Raw genomic sequence first — 20657 nt, forward strand, 5'->3', positions numbered from 1 at the left:
GTCACGATTCCATAATTAATTACGATCCTATTATCCTCAAATATAGCTCTTTTATGACCCCTTGTCAACATTCTCAACATGCCGTTCAGATCCCGGTGGTCCATTCCTATACCAAACACATCCCTACCAAGCCTCATCTTCAAGTCACCACAACATCCACATTCAGATACCAGAAAATGCTACGTTGACACCACCCGGCCCGATACCCATTTCTTCACCGTCCATGGCTATTTTCTCTGGTGCAAGCGACTCGCCGCTGGCCTGCGGAAATCCGGCCTCAAGTCCGGCGATCGCGTGCTGCTGTTTTCCGCAAACACCCTCATGTATCCCGTGGCCTTCATGGGCATTGTGATGGCAGGTTGCGTGTTTACGGGGGCAAATCCTACATACACACCACGAGAACTGGCATACCAATTGAGTGACAGTGGCGCAACGTATCTTCTATGCGCAGAGTCCGCCCTGGATACCGGCATTGCCGCCGCGGAACAGAGTGGATTGGCGCGAGACCGGATATTCGTATTTAATGATCTGGTCTATGACGGCACGGGGGAGGGAACTAAAGGTTGTCGGTATTGGGGAGAGCTGTTCGCTTCCACGGAGGAAGGAGAACGTTTCAGCTGGGAAGAACTGTCCACCCCCGAGGCAGCGGATCGGACTCTGGCACTGAATTACTCCAGCGGAACAACCGGCGTTCCCAAGGGTGTCCAGATCACCCACAAGAATTATGTCGCCAACACCCTCCAGTTCACAAACAGTACTTACCTTGATAAAGACCATGCAGAGAAACTCAAGAGGACAAGATGGATGTGTTTCTTGCCAATGTATCACGCGATGGCCCAGAATATCTTCATTGCTGCTGCCTTGATCCTGGGTGTCCCCGTCTATCTGATGCCACGGTTCGATTTCATCCAAATGCTTGAAAATACTCAGAAATTCCGCATCAGCAATTTGATACTGGTTCCACCAATAGCGGTAGCGCTGGCAAAGCACCCGGCGGTGAAAAATTATGACCTGAGCAGTTTGGAGCAGATCGGCTGCGGTGCGGCCCCACTGGGGAGGGAAATCAGCGAGGAACTGGAGGGATTGTTTCCAAAAGGAAAATTATTTGTTAGACAAGGCTGGGGAATGACCGAGTATGATTCCCCTTCGTAAACGAAAATTATCCCTGCCAAAACAAAGAACTATGCAAAACTGACCCGCAACACCTATAGGACAACTTGCTCGATTTTGGGATGGGATCCAAACCAGAAGGGAACAAGTGCCTCTGTTGGCGAGTTAAATCCCAACTGTGAGGCCAAGATCATGGCAGAAGACGGAGTGACGGAACTCGGACGTAATCAACAGGGAGAACTTTGGGTTCGAGGGCCGAATATCATGAAGGGCTATTGGAATAAACCAGAAGCAACAAAAGAGACCTTGACTGAGGACAGGTGGCTGAAAACGGGTGATATCGGATATGTAGATGATGCAGGAAAGTTCTACATCCTGGATAGAAAGAAGGTAAACATTCAATATGGCAAACGAACACTCCACGATTAGCGGCAATAAGCTAACCGAACTCCATCAGGAGCTTATCAAAGTGAAAGGAAACCAGGTAGCACCGGCGGAACTAGAAGCCATTCTGTTAGACCACTCCGCAGTAGCGGATGCGGCAGTCATTGGAGTTACCAAGTGAGCAAAACAATTTTTCCCCCTTTTTCTCTCCCGCAGCAGGCGAACTGATGCGAGTGACTGGTGCAAAAGGGACAACGAGGAATACCCTCGGGCGTACATCATTCTCAAACCGGGAAGCCCAGCGACCGTCGAAACAGCGCAAAATATCGTCGATTATATGAAAGATAAGGTTGCACCAGTCAAGAGAATCACCGGGGGCATAGTTTTTGTCGACACCATCCCAAAGAATCCTTCTGGCAAAATTTTAAGGAGAGAGCTTCGAGATAGAGCAAGGAGCGAAATCAAAGCAGGGCTCGCTTCCTCTAAACTATAAGGATTAGCCAATAGTTTTGTTTTCTTTAGCTTAGATATCCCTGCTCGATGCCAATTACAACGTCATTGCGGAATGCATGTGTTAATTATGCCTTCCAACCAAGCCGCAAACGGGTACATTTGTGATCATGCCTCCCGTCAAAGGCCCTTGGGCTTTACTTCCCCACAAGTCGTCTTCAGAGAAGGATTCTCCTGCATTAATCAACCTGGATCGAAGATTCTGTGGTATGTTATCTGAAAGTCAAACTGCGTGCAGCCGACTGCCCATTGAACTGGCTATGTAGGATCTTGAATCTCAACATTGTCGCAACAGAATCTGGAGTTCAACATTGGCAAGGTTACGTCCTGCCTAGTTTGCGGCACAATTCCTCTCTCCACCTGTAAGAAGCGACACACAGTCCATATCTACGTCTCGTATCTTGAAGAATGTAGAGTCGTGGGTTCTTCTTTGCATGCTGCCCTTGCAAAGACTGTCTCAGAAGCACCAAATTCTATTTGCTGTAATAATGGTTTCATCCACTAGCATTGTAGAATCGTGAAGCCTTGACCGGGTTTGTTGTTGTATCCGATCCAGCAACCACCAACCACTGCGCTGCAGCCGTCCCAGCGAGGAAGCACTCCAGTAACGGTTCACAGCCTTGACGGCGAACAGCCTCCTTATCTTTCAGGGATAGGCTGTAATGTTGAACCGTCAGCAGAATAGTTGTCTCCTGGCCACGTCATGTGCGGAACAGCGCCCCTCGACTGAGGTCGTCTCAGATTCCAGGATGGCGATTTCAACTGCATTTTGGAATACGACGTTTCTGCTTTGTTCCCATTCCAGACGACCACGGCGCTGAAGCCTCATGTTTTTCCAACATTGCTTGCCAGTTGGAGGTGAGGGCAACAAAGCCCGTCGTTGCTCCGATGCTGCTCTTGTTCCGTTCGCCGGCTGGGAGATGTGGCGCATGAGGCATAAGACTGTGGCGTTTCAGTGGCTAGTGCCCTCAACCATAATTAATCCGTAAAGAACGCCAAATAATTACGGAAACCTGCGTACGGAGCAATACCAGCTGAAACCCCACACCCACTGACGCCCTCTCTCACACATCCATCCATGGACCATCTCTCGACGTGATCACTCGAGCTGAGGAGATACCTTCGCATGGGAAAACCAACCCAGATCCTTGCTTGCTTTTCTTGTCTCACCGCTTGTCCGGCAAGTCTGTGGATGATCTACTCCCATGGTCACTTCTTTTTCTCTTTGCCCTGTGGCGGCTTCAAAAACCACCGAAGGCAGATCAAAACGTGGGCAAAAACAATTCGAGCTACGGAGTACAGAGTGCTTCTTTGCTGGATACCCCTCACTGCACCGGTGGTGTGATTCAAAAGAACAACCCTACGGGATCCAACCTTGCCGTAAGCATCCGAACTGCTTACCTTGGTCACAGTGACTATGTACCTCTCATCCATCAAGACGGTGTCGCATTCTTCAGAGCCGAGAGGCTAAAAACGCGCTCAGCAAACCATGTTCATGGTGTGGAGAGCATCAGATCGGCCTGAGCTGAACCCAGGGCTCGCGCATCTTCGCAGGATAACGTGATTGGTCTAGATTACGGCCAAGAGTGCGCCGAGCTTTACTTGATGCCTCCACCAAGTTGCTTGTTCTCTTGTTCCATCCACAGTAACGGGCCGAGATTGTTGGTGAAAAACAGATCATGACCTGGCTGGCTACGCAAAACTTTGATACTGCGAGCTATTCTCCCACGTAACTATATAGCTATGGATCGCCCCTTTGCTCGAGGCCGTTCCAATGAAGAGCGGAGAACAATACGTTTTTCTCCATCCTTTATAGTCTTTCATTCAGAGCATCTCTGTCGTTCACTTCCGCAATCCCTCTCAATCGAGAAAACCTCAACGAAACTCCAAAGCTAATCAGGAATTCTTGTGTTTCTCTGTGCCCTCAGTGTGATAAATGGCCCCAACATACCAGCTGTCCGAGCCTTCAGCGGGCATTTTTCAATTCTCGATCAAGACACCACTTTACATAGCTGTTCCCCTGGTTGTCATATTGACATTCCTGGCCGTTCGAAAATACAGAAATGCCTCTTCGCGCTACGCTCCGTGCGAAATAGGGACCCAAAAGACGCCAATACCCTCCCCTGACAAGCATGCTTCAGTGGTCGAAGATACTAAGTGTCTACTGGGACCAAATATAGCCAGTCATTCTATCTCAGTGTCCGGCCCTTGTGGGATGAAATCGCCGACCTTTGAACACTCAAATACGACATCAGAGACCTCTGAGCAAAAGCAACGAGAGGCATTCCCATTTTCGAAAAGCCCGATCCACCATGGTGGCAACATGTGCGCCACTTTGCCTCCTGCGAGATTTGCGTCGGCGTCCTTAGCGGAATGCCAGCAAATCCCAAGTGTGACAGAAAGCGGGATTCGGGAATCATCCCATTTTCAAACCCAACAGCGAATCATGCTAGCTCATCCTCACCGGCGGAGTGAAACCGTGCAATTTTTTAATGGAATGGGCCCTGATAAAGGGAGGGTTTGGAAACGAAAGGTCATCGAATACAGCTAAATCGAGCGAAACGAGGGCGAAAAAAATTCAAGCGGTGCAGAAAATTTGCCGCTTTCATCTAAAATGGGCTGTACATACATACGTTTCCTTTGGGCGGCATTCTTCTCGGTTCTTTACGACATGTCCTATCTTGATGATAACCATCCCTTTTACCGATACCCCAACAACAGTTTTTTTCAAAAGGCCTTCGTTTTCATTTTCCAGTAGGACGAGAATTTATTGACAGGTTATTAGTTCTTAGCAATTCGGGAGATGGGAGCTGAAGAGCACCCAAAAACATGTTCTTCTGAATGGGGATATCACAACTCCTGTATTTTCTAAGGCGAATATTTGCTCTCTTGATAGACATAGACACGATGATGACCAAAAAAGGAAAAACAAAAAAATTTTCAATGCATTTCTCGGAAACACCTTCAATGACATTTACATTTTGTCTGTAGCTTTAAGTGAAACGCGTCGAAGGCTTTCCAACCTATAGCTCGCAGACCTGACATTCTTGCCAGTTACCCAAAACCGAACATAGATAGAGATACTGCATCCTTTCGCCACTGCCAATACATAACGTGGCACTGAAAAGAGCCTAGCCCTACATGCTGGTACCAGTAGCAATATCGGGATTCAACTTGTGTGATTTACTCCGTAAAGCGGAGTGTAATGATCATTGTCAATTCAATATGTGTGTTCTCCAAATACAGTCCGGCATTGGTCTTGCAGGTTTGATTTCAGCGGGCCACAAAATTAATCATATCGACCGTTCGAAGGGGATATCGAAGATGACTGCCTGCTTATTCATTCACGTATCTGTAATCCATATGTCGACTGATCTACGCACAGATGTTACGCCGCTGGCCAGGCCACCAACTAAGACTAGAATAGTCATGTGGACCCAGTTTAGATCATCTCGCTGTCCTGGTCCAAAATGATTACTGCTTAGCTTCATGGACGCCGTTGAAGCCGAACTTCGCGCGGTGGGTTACATCGATGTGGCCGGGACCATACAGTGCCCGTCCTCCGCATTTTGGTGCTTCCTCTTGCCAATCGATCCCCCACGTTTCTCAGTCCTTGTGCTGCTAGGAGCTTTTGGAATCTCCCGTTTTACCCAGACTTTCCTGGGTTAATTGGGATGGCGTAGCGGATAACGTAAAGGGGGCTGCAGTCGGGATATATTGAAGCAACCGTCGACACGTATCCTCACTCAAGCAGCCAGATTTATTCCAAATCATGCAGCAATGTTTTCGAGATTTATTAGTGGTGCTTAAAGAATTTCGTGGGGATGCCGGTTCTATAGACAATGCCCAATAGCTTTCTTTTATTCAGAGTAAGAAAGGAAGATCTTTCCACAGCCAGCCGAGAAGCCGGGAGTGTAAGCGATAAGCATGCAGATCCCGTTGACCGGATCGCGTTTCGATGCCACTACGCGGCGGCTCCCGTGGTGACAATTGCCCGAAGTCGATGATGTTTTGGCCCGGTTGACAATCGGATTTTGTCAGTTGACGGTGGCTGCTTTGCGTCATGTGGTAATGTACTTGCCTTTCCCATAGCTGCGGTGGGGAGACTATCACCGAATGTTATCGTCTCCGAAAGGAGAGAAAGAAGAACGACGGCCCCATATTTGTGCGGGATACGTTCTTTTTCAAAGTCTCGCGGAATTTATAGACCAGCTACATTTGTGAAGTATCATCTCCAGAGGCATACCTCTAGAGATAGTTAATCCACAAAATAGGGTCCTCTCCGAGGGGTTAGAAGCTGGGCCGAGTAAGGAACTTGTTCTCCTCGGGAACATATCCTTGAATGGGAACGCCAATGCAAACAGGAGACGCTGGCTTTACTGAACAAAGCCCAGTGAACCTTAATGCTACTTGCTAGCCTTCTACTCTATCTCTACCCTCAATAGATAACTGCCAGAACCGCTAGTTCAGCCGATATCCATGTAAAAATTGCATAATCATCGGGTTCAATTGAGGCATAGCGAAGTGCGCAGCATATACTCCATATGTCTTTCTCCAATCTTCTCTTTCTGCAAGAGAACAGGATGCGTGAAACTACTCCCAGAGAAAACAAGGGCAACATTTGCATGCAGGAGAACACAAAGCTTTGGCAGTCAAGGAATGGATGGTACGACATTCCATTAGCTAGTGGTTCATCAGGGGCGGTGGTGTGTTGCTGGAGAATCAGGGCGTTTTTAAGTTAGTTAAACTCAATGACGCACCATGCAAACAAGACAAACGGCATGTTTTGTCAGAGACACGACGCCCGGATGATGGACTTGTGGAGGACTCTATATTCTACATTCCCGACGATTGCGCTCCCTTCAAAATGACTAAGACTTCATCGGAGGCCTATTTTCCTTCGTACGAGACCATTAGCCTGGCGCATCTCTTATCCCGTCTCCAGGCGCATCTTCTCTCCCCGTCCGCCGACCTCAGACTCCTCCGCCAATCGAAGTACCATAGAGCCAGAGTCGCAGCGGTGAGTTGTCTGCGCTGGAATTACTGGCTTAACGACAGTTTTGAGCTTGAGGCTAACTTTTCCCAGAACGTAGAATACGGCCGCACCTTACTTGCCCAGCTCGAAAGCTCCCTGCCAAACACCAAGTCACCCGCCCGCAGGCATGCGCTACAAACAGAGCTTGCAGAACAGCGACAGCTACTCGGGGCACTAAGACAGCGAATAGACGAGCTAGCAATAGAAGCAGATATGTTAGCTGATGAGGACGCTTCTTCGTCTGAAGACGAGGAAATTTTGCCAACACCGGACGAAAGCACCCCTGAGCGTGCACCATCTCAGGACGGAGCCGTCGTCGAGGGCACGCTACCAATGGAGCATGGAAAGGAAGTAGAACAGGAACAAAACACCATCGAAACCACATTACAAACCAAGGGTAAAACTGCTGCGGAACAACCCCCCCCAACCTCGTCCATCTCCAGCGAACCGCAGGCGACTAGCTCTCTTCGCAGCCGACACCACCAAGCATCTTCAAGTCAACTATCCCACTCAACCGCTATTCCTACAGCTTCTTCACTTCCCGTAAAACCATCCACGATACCGATCTCCCTGCCCACCAGCCCAGAAACTCCGCAAACCAAGACCCATGACACCGAAACCACACTCACAAACTCCCGCCTTGAACAAGACACTCTCACCGAATCCCTCCTCTCGCTCGCGTCACAGCTAAAAGCTTCCTCCAAATCCTTCCAAACGCACCTTGAATCGGAGAAATCCGTTCTTTCACGCGCCACCGAGGGCCTAGACCGAAACACGACAGGCTTGGAGGCAGCAGGAAAGAGGATGGGAGCGCTGCGACGGATGACGGAGGGTAGGGGTTGGTGGGGACGGGTTCTGATGTATCTATGGATCTTCGGCCTGTGGATCGTTGCGGTACTGATTGTGTTCGTGGGGCCGAAGTTAAGGTTTTAAGAGGGTGGTGGGCTTGAGTATGGGTACTGGAAGTCTTTGAAACACATGTACTGTTTTGTTGAGAGTAAGGAGACGATGGCTTCGACTAACTTACGACGTGATGAGCAGGATATCTATTCATTTTATTTCGTTGACATTTGCGTGTAGATATACCAATGGATGAGGTTGTTCGGCCATGTCTGTGGACAAGTTCAAGGTGGGAAGTATGTGATCCAAGTAATAGATCAGCTGTTCGCTTGATATATGCTACCATTTTGTTCAATGAGTACTTCCATCGACCCGCAAGTAGACATAGCTAAGGAACGTGGCTTTTTGGATTGAAATTCCATTCTCTATAACTTCGCCAGGCATCGATGGTTATTCCTCCCGCTCCACTATCCGACCGACATACGAGACATTTCGACGAGTACATGAGCGCAACAGTTAGAAAAATATGGGGAATTTATAAAAGGAAATAGGAGACATGGAAGTTAGGCACAAGACACAAATACAAGGAGATCCGTAATAAGAAAGACAAGCCTCGTCAAATTCCAAAAGAAAACTTAGGAGTAAAAGGGAGAAAAAAAGGGGGGATAATAGAAAGTAAGTGCAAAATATCAGTCCCTGTGAAAAGATTAAATAAACATTAAGCAAGAAGTTCAATGTAACCCAGCATTTCAAGCTAAAGTGGACTTAACGAGGGACTCCGAATGATAATGAAATTTGAGGCGCGTTTGCTGAAATAAGAAAGTGAATATCTGTCTTGGATATTAAAGGGGATCATTTGCGATGTCTGGATGCATGAAAGGGCATATCAGATCGCAGGACTGTACAAAAAGCCAGTAAATGCAAAGGAAGTGAGGTGTCAGAGGGAGTCAGTGAGAAAAACAAGAGAGGCACGTAATTGATATCAAATACAAATCATGTGAAAGGCAACGAAACTGGGGTTCTGCATGTCGCATGATGACGAAAACAGGCATCTCTCTATATCAGACCACAGAGTCGAAGGTTTTCTTGGATAATGATATCTACAGACTTGTTAGTCGGGACGATCCAGTTCATGCTGTGTATGAGGGAACGCACCGTTTACTGCAGCCATAACAAATCGAATTTGAGTTGTATCCGTGGCACATGTGAAATGGGTGTAAATTTGCTTCTGTTCGGCTTGATTGAGAGAGACGAAGCGGTTAAGGATATAGTCGCAAGCAGCCGCATAATCAGCGCCTCCTAGGCCAATGTCAGACTATACAATCATTAAGGTATCCAAATTACAATGGCACTGACCTTCATAATCAGGGAAGTAGTTCTTCATGGGACTGACGGGAAGTTTTTCCTTGAATCGGTCGATCTTGTTTAAGAAAAGAATAATCGACGTTTTGGTAAACCACCGAGAATTGCAAATGGAGTCGAAAAGTGTGAGGGCTTCTTGCATCCGGTTCACCGTTTCGTCTTCAAAGAGCAATTGGTCGTATTCAGAGATAGCGACAAGGAAAAGGATCGTCGTCACATTTTCGAAGCAGTGAATCCACTTCTTGCGTTCAGACCGCTGGCCACCGACATCAAACATCCTGTAGGTGAGGTCGCCAATAATGAATGTTGTTTCAGTGATACCGGTGGTTTTAACACGAGATCGCAACACGTCTTGATCGCTGGGCAAGTAATCCGGCTGCATAATACGTCCGATGGAGTCGAAGTAACTGCGGCTGTGGTGAGCTTCGGAGCCTGAGGGTTTGAAGCAACCAAAAATAGAGAAACCTACTATCTTGCCGAGTCATTCAGCTGATACTCTCGCGATCTTCGGAAACATTCTTGTACACCCGCATCTTTCCACAGAGCCTCAATGGCGGCGCCAACCTCAGGAGGTAGGCAGTCTCCTTCAATTTGGGCTGGCTGCACAAAAATCGTCTGAACATGGTATTCGGCGCGCAGATCGTCTAGTGGGAGCTCGAGGCTTTCCATGGCTTCGAGGATAACGCGCATTGACTGGACGGTGTTGCTGAAAATGATTTCCTTGAATGATTCCCTTTCATCTCGAGAATAAGACCCCTCATGGATAAGCTTCATCTGCTTCAGGATGGTCGACTTCCCAGATTCACCAGCACCTATGGATCGTCAGCGATCGAGACGTAGGGTCAAATTCTAAGGGCCCTTACCAAGCAAGAGCATCTTGATTTCGTTCCTCTGCATCATTTTGTCTCGCTTCAATTGATTCTCGATCTCCTCGTTCCGGGCCTTGCCCTCCTTATCCTCAGTGCTCATTCCACACCCCATTTTGGCGATTTATCGGAGGCCGTGCGTCGAAAGTCACTTCTTCTCGTTTGGAGATGCTTTTCGATGAATACAGAAGGACGGGAATATGAGGGGCTAGACAGCAGAAGATCAATAAGTACTCCAAACAATGCCTGAGATAAAATGAGAAGCAAAGCCCTTTCAAGCGACATGAGACACTGGGACAATATCGCGGGCGAATATCGTGGGCGAGCGGCATCAAATCAAATAAACCATTACTCTAACGAAATTGTCCGAACATCATAAGCGGGTAATGCATAGACTTACAAACACAGCCTGCACCTCACGAAACGATAAAATAGCACAAGTGTTAGACAGATAGATCAAAAAAGGATAGATGGTGTTGATAGCTTTTGCGGAGCCGTATCAAGGGCGGGCGTGGAGGGCCCTCTCAGGGGAGCAACACGGAAGGATGAGGCTGCAAACAAAACAGCAGCGGAGGGAACAGCGTATGATTGATTGCTGGTTCTCTCGAAAGGCCGCTTGCCCCAACTCTAAGGGGGCGTGACTGGAATGGTTTGAAGGACTGATGTCGAAAAGATGAGGAGATGGAGTGGATGGGAAGACATAGTAGGGGAGAAGCGAGATTGGCGCTTCTCTGGCGGTATTGTCATATTACAGGAGACAAGACACTTCTGGTACGGCAGCGCAGCACCACCACCCCGCCAACCAGCCAATGAGCGACCGGATCCGTTTGTTTTCTTGGGTCTTGGCCGTTCAGTGCTCCGTATCACTCGCTGATGACTGTTATTTTCGTTCCCACTCCCAAATTACCACAGCACTAAAACTGGGGTCCCGTCTTTATCACAGGGAGCATGTTCTGCATGGTAAGGTGGGCCAATCACATCCGCATGCTGGTTTCAGGATCGCAGGAGGAAAAAAGGGGTCGGGGGTCCAACGCGGTACCATTCAGGTTTCCACTTGTATCGATTTCTCCAACCAGACCCAGGCGCTTCGCCGAGCCAAGGCACCTCTCGGTTCTTTGATTTGCTCCCCACCTTTGAGTCGTGGAAAAGTTCCCTCATCGAATTACTAATCCGCGCGCAGAACGTTGTAACTTACAGCGGCGGGTGAAATACGCCGTATGGATACGACGCATCATGGGAAGCTCCCTGCACAGGAGGACGGAAGCGGACTTCCCTGCGCTCTCGAAGACCGGCGACTTTTCTCCCAGACTCCCTGCTCGGCGAGATGGAGAATCGGGGGTTCATTACGGAGGATTTGTTGTCTCCCGTGCGTCTCTGTGAGCTCAGAGATCGGTTGCAAACAGGTGGCCCTTCCGACTCCTTTGCGCGCCACCTGGAAATTAATCGAGCAAGATAGGCTTTTTCCACGCAACTCCCCAGCGGGAACTTCGAACATTGCTTTCTTCCCTGCCCTCCTGGGTTCGCAATTCTCAGCGGCTGCAGTTTCTTTGCATTGTCAATCGTTGAAAAAGACGGTGCACGAAACGTATGGGTGTCCCTCGGTCAAGGATATATTATTACAGTACTCCGTACTCCGTACACATATACATAACCAGGGAAGAACAACTCCAGGCTGAGGGCAAAACTCCCCAAAGTCGCTCGAATTTGAAAGCCGTTCTGCCCGATCTGTCGGTACGTACTCCGTATAGTACATACAATTCGTTTGCCTGCATTGCAGAGCCTTGGTTGTAGTCCTCTTTCTTTTCATTATTGCTCCATTTTCTGGAAACGTCGGTTCGCATTTTCAAACCCTCCATCCCAGCTTCATACAGCGTCTTCTTTGCCACATACTGTGTACGATGACAGCTGCGGATCATCGACAAATTGAGATTAGTGTCATGTAGTCCATCACACCCTCCTTTCACTGGTGAATCTGCTCTGCACGCACACCAAACTGCTTCGATGCAGTTCTCGAAGGATTCCACAGCGTAATATTCTGACTGGCGTACATACTCATGGGCCTTCGGGTCGGGATTACGATTCAACATGACCCCCTTTCATTGCGGTCCCATCATGGAGGGTACCGACACATATGAGACCCCGTCCAGTTGGTGAGAAGACTTCAACAGTCAACGGCAAAATCACGTCGATCCCTATTCTACTCAATGAGCAGCAATTCGCACACACACACACACACACACACACACACATACACAAACACACACACACACATCTTGGGTCGTTGCAAATCCAAACACACAGGTTCGGTATGCGGCTGTCTTTGAACATGAAGAGCAAGCTCGATGTTTTTGCATTCGACCCCTAAGTTCCAGTGTTGCCAGCGCTGAAACAAGCAACTGTCGGGTGCGACTGGGCGGACAGCAGCGCGAGGCAACACACCACCGCATGCACGGGTATTGCTCGTTACACAACTCTCCATTTTCAGGCCGAAAGGTCGGAAAGGTGTCTGCCACCCAACTAATTGGCCTTCCATTAAACAGAATGTAACATGGAATCACTCCAAGTCGGATCCTGCCTGCGCCGCTTCTGCGCAGTGTCCATGACCGAAAGCTGACTTCGATCCCCTTTCGTCATATCATTCTGCAGCGGACGAAGTATGTATGTATGTACATACAGTGCTCCATACGGGGAACCAGGTTTGTGGTAAATGTCTAGAATATTTTTGCTTAATGTTTGTACAGCGTATCATGGCCCTAGTTACCTGTTTCAGGTCGCCATGCCGACTTTGCGCAGAAGCAGGCGTTTATCTAGCTATGATGCTGAGTTGCGTTTGCCATCACTGCACTGTGTATGCACTCTACGCGGAGAAGAGAATCCGTGAGTGGTTGTAATTCCCGATCAAGGATCAATGGATAGGGACCACGTGTGGTAAGGCAGCTGTGCAATGTTGGGTAAGAGTTTCAGGAATCTCAGTACAAGAGAGTGAGCAAGCTGCAATGTTGCTATATTTCCTAGCGACGTAGGATATGGCCTTCACTCTCTACATCTGTATATTAGTAGGGAGCAATAACTTGATTTATTCAAATAGTCCCGCTGGCCCGTGTTGTGGGTGGAAGTCCAGCCCTGATTCCATAAATAGATGGTTGAAAGAGAGTTTCCAGTTGGCCGCTGCTGGATCGACGTCCGTTTTCCGCCCCCTTAACGCCGCCAAAGACCTCGCCTTTTGGTTGCTTCCGTAACCGAACCCTAAACCGGCTTGCTGACATCAATCCCGACCATGCGCGGGAAACAATGACCTTTTCGATTGAAGTATCATATCTTTCCACTTCTCCTTGTCTGGTTCAACAGCCTCGACGAGAAGGCATTGTTGAATTATTATTCAAGCGCGTTTGAAATTTGAATATATTTTTTCCGTCAGTTACTTACGTTCATTTTTAACCTGGATAGAGGAGTCTTCGCTGCCAGTTGCGCTGGCCGGGCGCCGCCATGTTGACTGTGGAAAAGCAATGGATTAATGTACAGCAAAAGACGTTCACAAAATGGTTAGCTGAAGGATTTCGACCGCAATCTTCCGAGAGTCGTTGGTTATTTGCTAACATTTCTTTTTGTTGGTTGATAGGCTCAATAATAAGTTGAAAGTTCGTGACATCGCCATCGATGACCTTGTCACGGACCTTTCCGATGGAGTAAGTCCCGCGATTTTGAAAACAATTTGTCTCCGGGTCTTTTCTCTATTTTTCTTTTCTTTTCTCTCTTTTTTCTTTTTTTTTAATACACGTCCTACTTCAAGGTTTTTGCTAACTGGTGTTTCTAAATTTCTTAGGTTATACTCATCCATATTCTTGAGATCCTTGGTAGCGAATCCCTGGGCCGTTATGCTTCCAGACCCAAGCTCCGAGTCCAGAAATTTGAAAATGTCAACAAATGCCTTGACTACATAAAAGGGAGGGGGATCCAGATGACGAACATTGGTGCAGAGGATATCGTAGATGGGAATAGGAAAATTATACTCGGGCTAATATGGACCCTCATTTTGCGATTCACTATTAGTGACATCAGCGAAGAGGGCATGACCGCCAAGGAAGGATTGCTGCTATGGTGCCAAAGGAAGACTGCTTGCTACCCAGATGTAGAAGTGAGGGATTTCTCGGCCAGCTGGAACGATGGACTGGCGTTTTGTGCCTTGTTGGATATTCATCGACCCGACCTCATCGATTTTGACGCTTTGGACAAAAATGACCACAAGGGTAATATGAAGCTTGCATTTGATATTGCAACGAAAGAAATCGGCATCCCTGATCTGCTTGACGTGGAGGATGTGTGTGATGTTGCTAAGCCGGATGAACGGTCCCTTATGACCTATATCGCGTACTGGTTCCATGCGTTTTCACAGCTCGAGAGAGTGGAGAACGCTGGACGCCGTGTTGAAAAGTTCCTCGTCAATATGCAAGGGGCTTGGGAAATGCAAAATTCTTTCGAGCGCCGGATGAGAGAGCTGCTTCGCAGCATTGCAAATCAGCGACTTCGGTGGCGTGAATCTTCTTTTGCGGGTACATATGCTGATGCAAAAGAACAAGCACACGAGTTCGCTGCGTATAAAAAGAATGAAAAACGCAAATGGGTAGCGGAGAAATCCGATCTTGCGGCCTTGCTTGGAAATATCAAAACTAAACTCAGCACATATCGGCTAAAGCCATATGAACCTCCTCCGGAATTACGACTTGAAGTATTAGATCAAGAGTGGGCTAATCTAACGCAGGATGAGCGCGAGAGGAGCCAGTTGATCAACGAGACAATCCGTGATATAAAAAACGCACTACGGAAATCCTTTGCTGATAAGGCCAACGACTTTGCCCTTACACTGAACACATTATCCCTGGCAATTTCGGGCCTTGAGGGTGACGTCGAGGACCAACTATCTCATGTGCAGCGCCTTAATGATAATCTTCCGCCCTTGGATGCGTTCCTGGAAACCATTGCTGACCTTGATGAACAATGTGTCGAAGCTAACATTGAGGAGAATGACTTTACTACCTATACGTTCGAGGAACTGTCTTATGAATTTGGCCTTGTCAAGTCAAGCGTATCCAAAAAGCTTGCATTTTTGGAAAATCAGATGGTGGCACGGAACATGACCAATCTGACACCGATACAACTCGAGGAATTCGAATCTGTGTTTAGACACTTTGATCGTGATTCCTCCAACACACTACACGAAATTGAGTTTTCTGCCGCTCTAGCAAGCTTAGGCTTGGTCTATGATGAGGATGAAATGCACGAAGTGTTTCTCGAAGTCTGTGGCCCTGGACGAGTGGAAAGAACCGCGGGAGTTAGCTTTGAACAGTTCATCCGATTCATGGTTAGCGTAACGGAAGATCAAAACACAGCTGAACAGGTTTTCCAGAGTTTTCGGGAAGTCGCTGACGGCAAGGTACGCTGGCATATTCCTTCCGGTAGTTTTGATGTCCATGCTAACATCTAAGCTTTCAAAGCCGTATGTTACGGAGCTTGATCTCAGACATTCGCTTATTCCCGAGGATCTCATTGACAATTTGCTCCAGACCATGCCCAAACACGAAGGTCCTGATCTCCTCGAAGATAGGGATTTGCCGAAATATGATTATATAACATTCATGGAGCATATGATGAATACAAGTGGGCGAGGCGATGAAGTGGACAGTAGGCAAGGCTTCATAAATGGCACAACCTGAAGGCTCATAGGAGTAGCTATGGCTTGAATATGCTCTTCTTTTTGTGATATTTTATAATTCCGATACGTCAGCATCGCTGGGGACCACGCAGAATGCTCATTAATACATATGCTTCCTCTGATAGGGGCCAAGTCTTTCATCAAGCACCCACCCTTAGGTACGTATATACTTGATATGCTTGAATGACTCTGCAGTGTAACCTCTGTTATATATTTAGTTACAAAACAGCACTCTTTTGAAGGAATTCTTGGTTTAGACACTTTTGTAGACCATGCTTCATCTCAATGTGCACATTGGTTCGTTGTAAGAGGCAGAAGCAACTTTTGCCTTTCATCCTTATTTTTCTTGGCAATGTCACGGGGACAGGGAAAGCCTGCCCATATGTGGCAACTCTTCAATCCCAAGCTTCACTCAAACAATCCTTGACAAGATTACAAAGTGAGAGCTTTAATAATCCTGCATATTCAAGAGCAGCATACCCCTCAGGCTACTAAAGAGCGACACATTCCCCAAATTCAGAATTGTCGAGTTGCGAAGCTCCCAAACATGGATCGGAGTTTGGATGAGATCATAGCTGAAAGACCGGTATGTCTTGACTCGACTCGCCATCTAATGGAATAAATCAAAACGAGTAAAGCCACCGAAGCCCACTAACTGACTTATTTTTATGTAGCGATATTCAAATCGTGGACGTACCAGGCAGTCTGCCGGACGTCGCGGCAATTTCTCCCGTGACGAAGCTCGAGTTCACAAGGTATGGTGTATCATTGGCCCCAGAGCGAGAAATTGAAGAGATCAATTCCACAGTAGCTAACTGTCCATTGCCTGATCTAGGTCTTCCTCCTCTTCTTCCTCTCGCTTCATCCAGACGTATCGTGATGGGACAGCCGTTTGAGCCACAAGGGATCCCCTCGTAAGGGGGAGCTTATGGCGCGAGCTGCCTTTCCTTTTCAGCAAAAGAATATATAATAGCTTCTAATGTACAGATATGATTATGACTATCGGCTAACCTTATCCTTCTTCTTCTGTTTGAACAACAGTTCTTCAGAAATGATCGCGCAGATGTAGAACTGTGAGTCAAATTCTTTGTTTTTTCTTTGGACAATTGTGCTAGCGAGTGCTAATCATGGTATGTTTGCATCTGATGTAGTGATTGGGTTCATGATAAGTTCGAAGATGACAGAGACAGTGGGTTTTTAATTTCTCAACCTACAGTGATCGCGACGTTCCTTACGTGTCAAATCCAGCGCGCCCTGCTTCCTTTCGAGGGCCCCGTGCCCGTCGTGATGGCCGTCTTTCGCCGCCTCCTGAGCAGTATGCCCTTCAGTTGCCATATATGTTTGTTTGGACGGGTAGCTAAAGAACATGTTCTAGATCATCTAGCGGAGCCAAACTTCGTGTTAATAACTTACACTACGATATCACCGAGGAGGATTTAAGGGTAAGACACGCTCGTTTACCTCCTCGAACCCATGTGCTATTACAGGCAGGAAGTCTAATAGATCTTCTCATGAAAGGGCTTATTTACCGGCATTGGGCCAATTCTTTCCTTATCTCTTGTTTACGACCGTGCTGGGCGTTCCGAGGGAGTTGCCTTCGTCACTTACAAACGCCTCGTTGACGCGCAAACCGCAATTCGAGAGTTCGATGGCGCCAACGCCAAGGGACAGCCCATCCGTGTAACTCTCCTTCAGACCGGCGAGAGGTCCTCGAGACGTAGTCTGTTTGACGTTGCAGAAAAGCCAAGTGGCAGCTTATTTGATCGAGCGGAAAGGCCCCGCCGAGATTCTCGTAGCTTAAGCCCAGGAAGCGGTAATGAAGCCGCGCCTGGTCGTGGCCGTTATCGACGGAGCGATGTCTCCAAACCCCCTCCAGAGAACATCGACCGGTATGTCCCTGGCCAGCGGAACGGTCGTGGCTGGCGAGGTGGGGAAAATAGGAGCAGAAATGATAGTCGCAGGGGTGTGAACGGATCCCGAAGACCGAAGAAAACGCAGGAACAGCTGGACCAGGAGATGGAAGATTATTGGGGCAACAATGCCGGCACAGGGGGTGATGCGGGCAATAGTGTTGTTCAGGAAAGCAAAGTAGTAGCTGAAGCAGGCGCGCCGGCCGGGGATGATGATATCGATATGATCCAGTAGGAACTTTTTTTTTATTTTGAGCGGAAGGGGCATATTGGGATTATCTCCGCTCAAAATTTCACCTGTGTCAGGGATATTGGTTTTGGTTCTGCCTTTTGAATCGCGTCTCATCTTTTAACGGTTAGGTAGTTATTTGATGATGGCAGGCCCACAGTCATGTTATATAGGAATGGTGTGCTTGATAGCAGAGTATTCCTTTAAAGCAACCAAAACATCAACTGTTATTGGGATGGGATAGGAGAAGAGCTGTTTGTCCTTTCTTTCTATTCCATTTAACTAGATAAAATAGCATCCAAAAATACACAATTTCTCAAAACTAAATGGGGAAGAAAGACATTCTTAGTATACCTCTTCTTATCTCGTACGAAGGTAGGGACAATTATCCCATAACATCAGGTGCGCAAACAAAATATGAGTCTCCCGGTGACACATGCATCTCATAGGTATTCTAAATTGAATACTATGTGTGTATAAAAAAAAGAATAAAACATCCGATCTGCATAACATCATAATGCCAACGCCTCGCTGTATTCCACCAAACATGCACAATTTCTTTTTGCAATAAAATCTGGAAGAGAAAACCGTGCAAAGAAACAGTGTCTACAAAGGCACTACTATCTCCAAAGACCATATGGCTCCCGACAAGCTTTCCATAACTTGATGGTTCCATCTTCACTTCCTGTGCCGTAGATTTTTCCATCGGGCGAGTAGCTCACTGACCAGATGGGACCATGGTGACCTTTTTGGACATCTACATGGAAAATTAGGTTAGCAAATGACAGCAGTGGTGTGGGCTAAGGGATGGAAAGCAGAAAAGGAAGAGAAGAGTGTTAGGGCCGTCCATACCAAGTTCCTCATCAGTCTCCAAATCGTATACCCGTGCCCAAGTGTCACCCGATGCGCCGGTTACGAATCTACCTGCTTGGCTATTCACAGCAACGCTGGCAAGTTCGTAATTAAAGTCCACCTTTTTCAGCAGACGGCCAGGAACAGCGCCGTCAAAAAAGTAAGCAGTTTTTCCAGCAGCAATGCTTAGGATACCTGGATCGTTCGGTATCGTTGAGAGAGTATTTAATTCGCAGCTACCGACCAACCCCTCGATGGCATATTCCATACAAGGATTCTGAGAGCGAAGATCCCACCATCTTAGCTTTCGATCGTCGGATGCTGTGGTAATGATATTGTAATCCTGATTCCAGATAATGGATTTGATCGTGCCATCGTGGACGCCGGGACCAATCTCAAAACTCGTTGCACTGGAAGAAAGGTTCGCACTGGAGCCGATACCATTTACGGGGGCGGAACCACCGTTGGCGGATCTCGGAGACGAGTTACTAGCGGACTCACTGCGAGAGAGGTCGAAAATGCGCAGCCTTTTTTCCATACCTCCAGTCGCAAGCACTTGGGGGTTATCTTGAATAGGAAAGGCGACAGCACGAACTATATGTGCATGTTGCAATGTGTATAGGCATACGCCAGTATGGGTATCCCAGACCTTGCTGTAATGCGTTGTGAGCCGGCAATGAATGTTACATTGGAGCTGTAAGAATAAACGTACGCAGAAAAGTCTGCAGCAGCAGTAGCAGCAATATTGGCATCGGCTGAGAGCCGAGCTTGCCATACAGCACCCTTATGCCCTAGGAAAGTGCCAATCCTATTGGGAGAAGTGAGAAGGCCAGAATGAACAGAATGTAAGTGAGGACACTCACCAATCACCAGTTATTCCATCACGAAGCATAGGATTGTTGTCTGTGTAGATTGGTCAGGCTTGTCATGCCATGGAGCTTGAACTGGCAATACCTTTACACGCAGAGATGAGGTAGTACTGGTCATCATCCACAACGGGAGAGAAGCTGATATGGGGAACAGGTCTTGAATGCCCATGGCAAGTCAAAGGGACAACCTTGGGGGAATCTGTAGCAATGAAATGGTTGTTAGATTCTGATAGCAAACGGTCGTCTCCCACTGGCTGGTTAAAATGCATGCGGCACACTACACCACCGAAGTGGGCTATCCTGTACGGCTAGGATAAGCTTACCAGAGGCCATGTTGCGGAGCAAAAATGATGAGATGAATATAAAAAAAATTAAAAAGAAAAAAGAAAAGAAACTCAGAAGTAACTGCTTAGATATCAGGAGATAGTGCAGGTTAAGAAGGAAGATGGGCTTCAGTCGTAGGCAGAACTTAAGATATGGCGTTTAAAGCAGAGTGAGGCCAATGCAGGACTTTTCGGTGGTATATAGTATTTCAATAAGAACTCCCAGCGGATAACTCAGAATAAGAAAATGGCATCAACGTCATCAAAGCGTTTCCTGTTATGCAAACCAGAGAGCACCGGTGTCTTTTCTTGAAGCGACGTCAAGAAGATAGGAAAATGTGAAAGCAAAGACGTCGAACAAAGAAGGGATCAAGAAGAGGAAGAAGGAGAAACAATGGAAGGCTAAATTATACTCGGGACTCCCCTAGTAGTCCGCGTCCATGGAGCGAAGAGATGCTGGAAGTCATTTATTAGTGTGTAAGTTTGATGTATTTTTGACTTTTGGTGCCGGCTGGAGGAGGCCAAGGGCAGCCGCACTAGGCCCGGTCGGGCAAGGCGTGCCAGCGTCCGATTTCCGCAGCGCAACTACATGGACTCCGGGCTGCCACGCCCAAAGCGACGATCAGACGGAGGGCGGCCGGTGGCGGTGTTGTTGCA

General features: G+C 47.7%; 6 protein-coding genes across 6 annotated transcripts; 4 read left to right on the forward strand and 2 right to left on the reverse strand.

Moving 5' to 3' along the window:
* Positions 1-195: 195 nt before the first annotated feature.
* On the forward strand, positions 196-2052 carry D8B26_005986 (uncharacterized protein). The gene is made up of 4 exons (XM_003069996.2): positions 196-1133; positions 1212-1500; positions 1568-1671; positions 1744-2052. Exons 1-4 carry the CDS (start codon positions 322-324, stop codon positions 1985-1987), a joined length of 1449 nt encoding a protein of 482 aa, XP_003070042.2. The 5' UTR covers positions 196-321; the 3' UTR covers positions 1988-2052.
* Positions 2053-6869: 4817 nt separating this feature from the next.
* Positions 6870-8082, forward strand: D8B26_005987 (uncharacterized protein). Its single transcript, XM_003069995.2, has 2 exons — positions 6870-7024; positions 7091-8082. Exons 1-2 carry the CDS (start codon positions 6872-6874, stop codon positions 7970-7972), a joined length of 1035 nt encoding a protein of 344 aa, XP_003070041.2. The 5' UTR covers positions 6870-6871; the 3' UTR covers positions 7973-8082.
* A 180-nt stretch (positions 8083-8262) lies between these two features.
* GPA1 (guanine nucleotide-binding protein subunit alpha) lies at positions 8263-10760 on the reverse strand. The gene is made up of 6 exons (XM_003069994.2): positions 10508-10760; positions 10105-10315; positions 9711-10053; positions 9236-9648; positions 9035-9178; positions 8263-8979 (listed from the first exon to the last, which is right to left on the reverse strand). Exons 2-6 carry the CDS (start codon positions 10220-10222, stop codon positions 8936-8938), a joined length of 1062 nt encoding a protein of 353 aa, XP_003070040.1. The 5' UTR covers positions 10223-10315; positions 10508-10760; the 3' UTR covers positions 8263-8935.
* Positions 10761-13459: 2699 nt separating this feature from the next.
* Positions 13460-16047, forward strand: D8B26_005989 (uncharacterized protein). Its single transcript, XM_003069993.2, has 4 exons — positions 13460-13649; positions 13727-13793; positions 13931-15538; positions 15600-16047. The coding sequence occupies exons 1-4, from the start codon at positions 13594-13596 to the stop codon at positions 15816-15818; spliced, it is 1950 nt and encodes a 649-aa protein (XP_003070039.1). The 5' UTR covers positions 13460-13593; the 3' UTR covers positions 15819-16047.
* A 209-nt stretch (positions 16048-16256) lies between these two features.
* On the forward strand, positions 16257-18114 carry D8B26_005990 (uncharacterized protein). The gene is made up of 7 exons (XM_003069992.2): positions 16257-16403; positions 16492-16572; positions 16859-16890; positions 16969-17006; positions 17066-17132; positions 17193-17259; positions 17336-18114. The coding sequence occupies exons 1-7, from the start codon at positions 16365-16367 to the stop codon at positions 17960-17962; spliced, it is 951 nt and encodes a 316-aa protein (XP_003070038.1). The 5' UTR covers positions 16257-16364; the 3' UTR covers positions 17963-18114.
* A 246-nt stretch (positions 18115-18360) lies between these two features.
* Positions 18361-20437, reverse strand: D8B26_005991 (uncharacterized protein). Its single transcript, XM_003069991.2, has 6 exons — positions 20001-20437; positions 19763-19876; positions 19672-19711; positions 19521-19616; positions 18809-19461; positions 18361-18713 (listed from the first exon to the last, which is right to left on the reverse strand). Exons 1-6 carry the CDS (start codon positions 20008-20010, stop codon positions 18577-18579), a joined length of 1050 nt encoding a protein of 349 aa, XP_003070037.1. The 5' UTR covers positions 20011-20437; the 3' UTR covers positions 18361-18576.
* Between the last annotated feature and the right edge of the window lie 220 nt (positions 20438-20657).

The sequence above is a fragment of the Coccidioides posadasii genome, chromosome 3 (genome assembly GCF_018416015.2).
Source record: "Coccidioides posadasii str. Silveira chromosome 3, complete sequence".
NCBI lineage: Eukaryota > Fungi > Ascomycota > Eurotiomycetes > Onygenales > Onygenaceae > Coccidioides > Coccidioides posadasii.

Excerpts from the sequence above, each read along its gene's own strand:
- D8B26_005986 (XM_003069996.2), top strand. The coding sequence starts at position 322 with ATGTATCCCGTGGCCTTCATGGGCATTGTGATGGCAGGTTGCGTGTTT. Across the intron at positions 1,501-1,567 it reads ACATCCTGGATAGAAAGAAG|GAGCTTATCAAAGTGAAAGG; the intron begins GTAAACATTCAA and ends GAACTCCATCAG. Across the intron at positions 1,672-1,743 it reads GCAGTCATTGGAGTTACCAA|GGACAACGAGGAATACCCTC; the intron begins GTGAGCAAAACA and ends CTGGTGCAAAAG.
- D8B26_005987 (XM_003069995.2), top strand. The coding sequence starts at position 6,872 with ATGACTAAGACTTCATCGGAGGCCTATTTTCCTTCGTACGAGACCATT. Across the intron at positions 7,025-7,090 it reads ATAGAGCCAGAGTCGCAGCG|AACGTAGAATACGGCCGCAC; the intron begins GTGAGTTGTCTG and ends AACTTTTCCCAG.
- GPA1 (XM_003069994.2), bottom strand. The coding sequence starts at position 10,222 with ATGGGGTGTGGAATGAGCACTGAGGATAAGGAGGGCAAGGCCCGGAAC. Across the intron at positions 9,649-9,710 it reads CTGAATGACTCGGCAAGATA|TTACTTCGACTCCATCGGAC; the intron begins GTAGGTTTCTCT and ends CCACAGCCGCAG. Across the intron at positions 9,179-9,235 it reads CTACTTCCCTGATTATGAAG|GAGGCGCTGATTATGCGGCT; the intron begins GTCAGTGCCATT and ends ACATTGGCCTAG.
- D8B26_005989 (XM_003069993.2), top strand. The coding sequence starts at position 13,594 with ATGTTGACTGTGGAAAAGCAATGGATTAATGTACAGCAAAAGACGTTC. Across the intron at positions 13,650-13,726 it reads CAAAAGACGTTCACAAAATG|GCTCAATAATAAGTTGAAAG; the intron begins GTTAGCTGAAGG and ends GTTGGTTGATAG. Across the intron at positions 13,794-13,930 it reads TCACGGACCTTTCCGATGGA|GTTATACTCATCCATATTCT; the intron begins GTAAGTCCCGCG and ends TAAATTTCTTAG.
- D8B26_005990 (XM_003069992.2), top strand. The coding sequence starts at position 16,365 with ATGGATCGGAGTTTGGATGAGATCATAGCTGAAAGACCG. Across the intron at positions 16,891-16,968 it reads GATCGCGCAGATGTAGAACT|TGATTGGGTTCATGATAAGT; the intron begins GTGAGTCAAATT and ends CATCTGATGTAG. Across the intron at positions 17,260-17,335 it reads TCACCGAGGAGGATTTAAGG|GGCTTATTTACCGGCATTGG; the intron begins GTAAGACACGCT and ends TTCTCATGAAAG.
- D8B26_005991 (XM_003069991.2), bottom strand. Across the intron at positions 19,462-19,520 it reads GCTGCTGCAGACTTTTCTGC|CAAGGTCTGGGATACCCATA; the intron begins GTACGTTTATTC and ends AACGCATTACAG. Across the intron at positions 18,714-18,808 it reads GGAGACTGATGAGGAACTTG|ATGTCCAAAAAGGTCACCAT; the intron begins GTATGGACGGCC and ends TTTTCCATGTAG.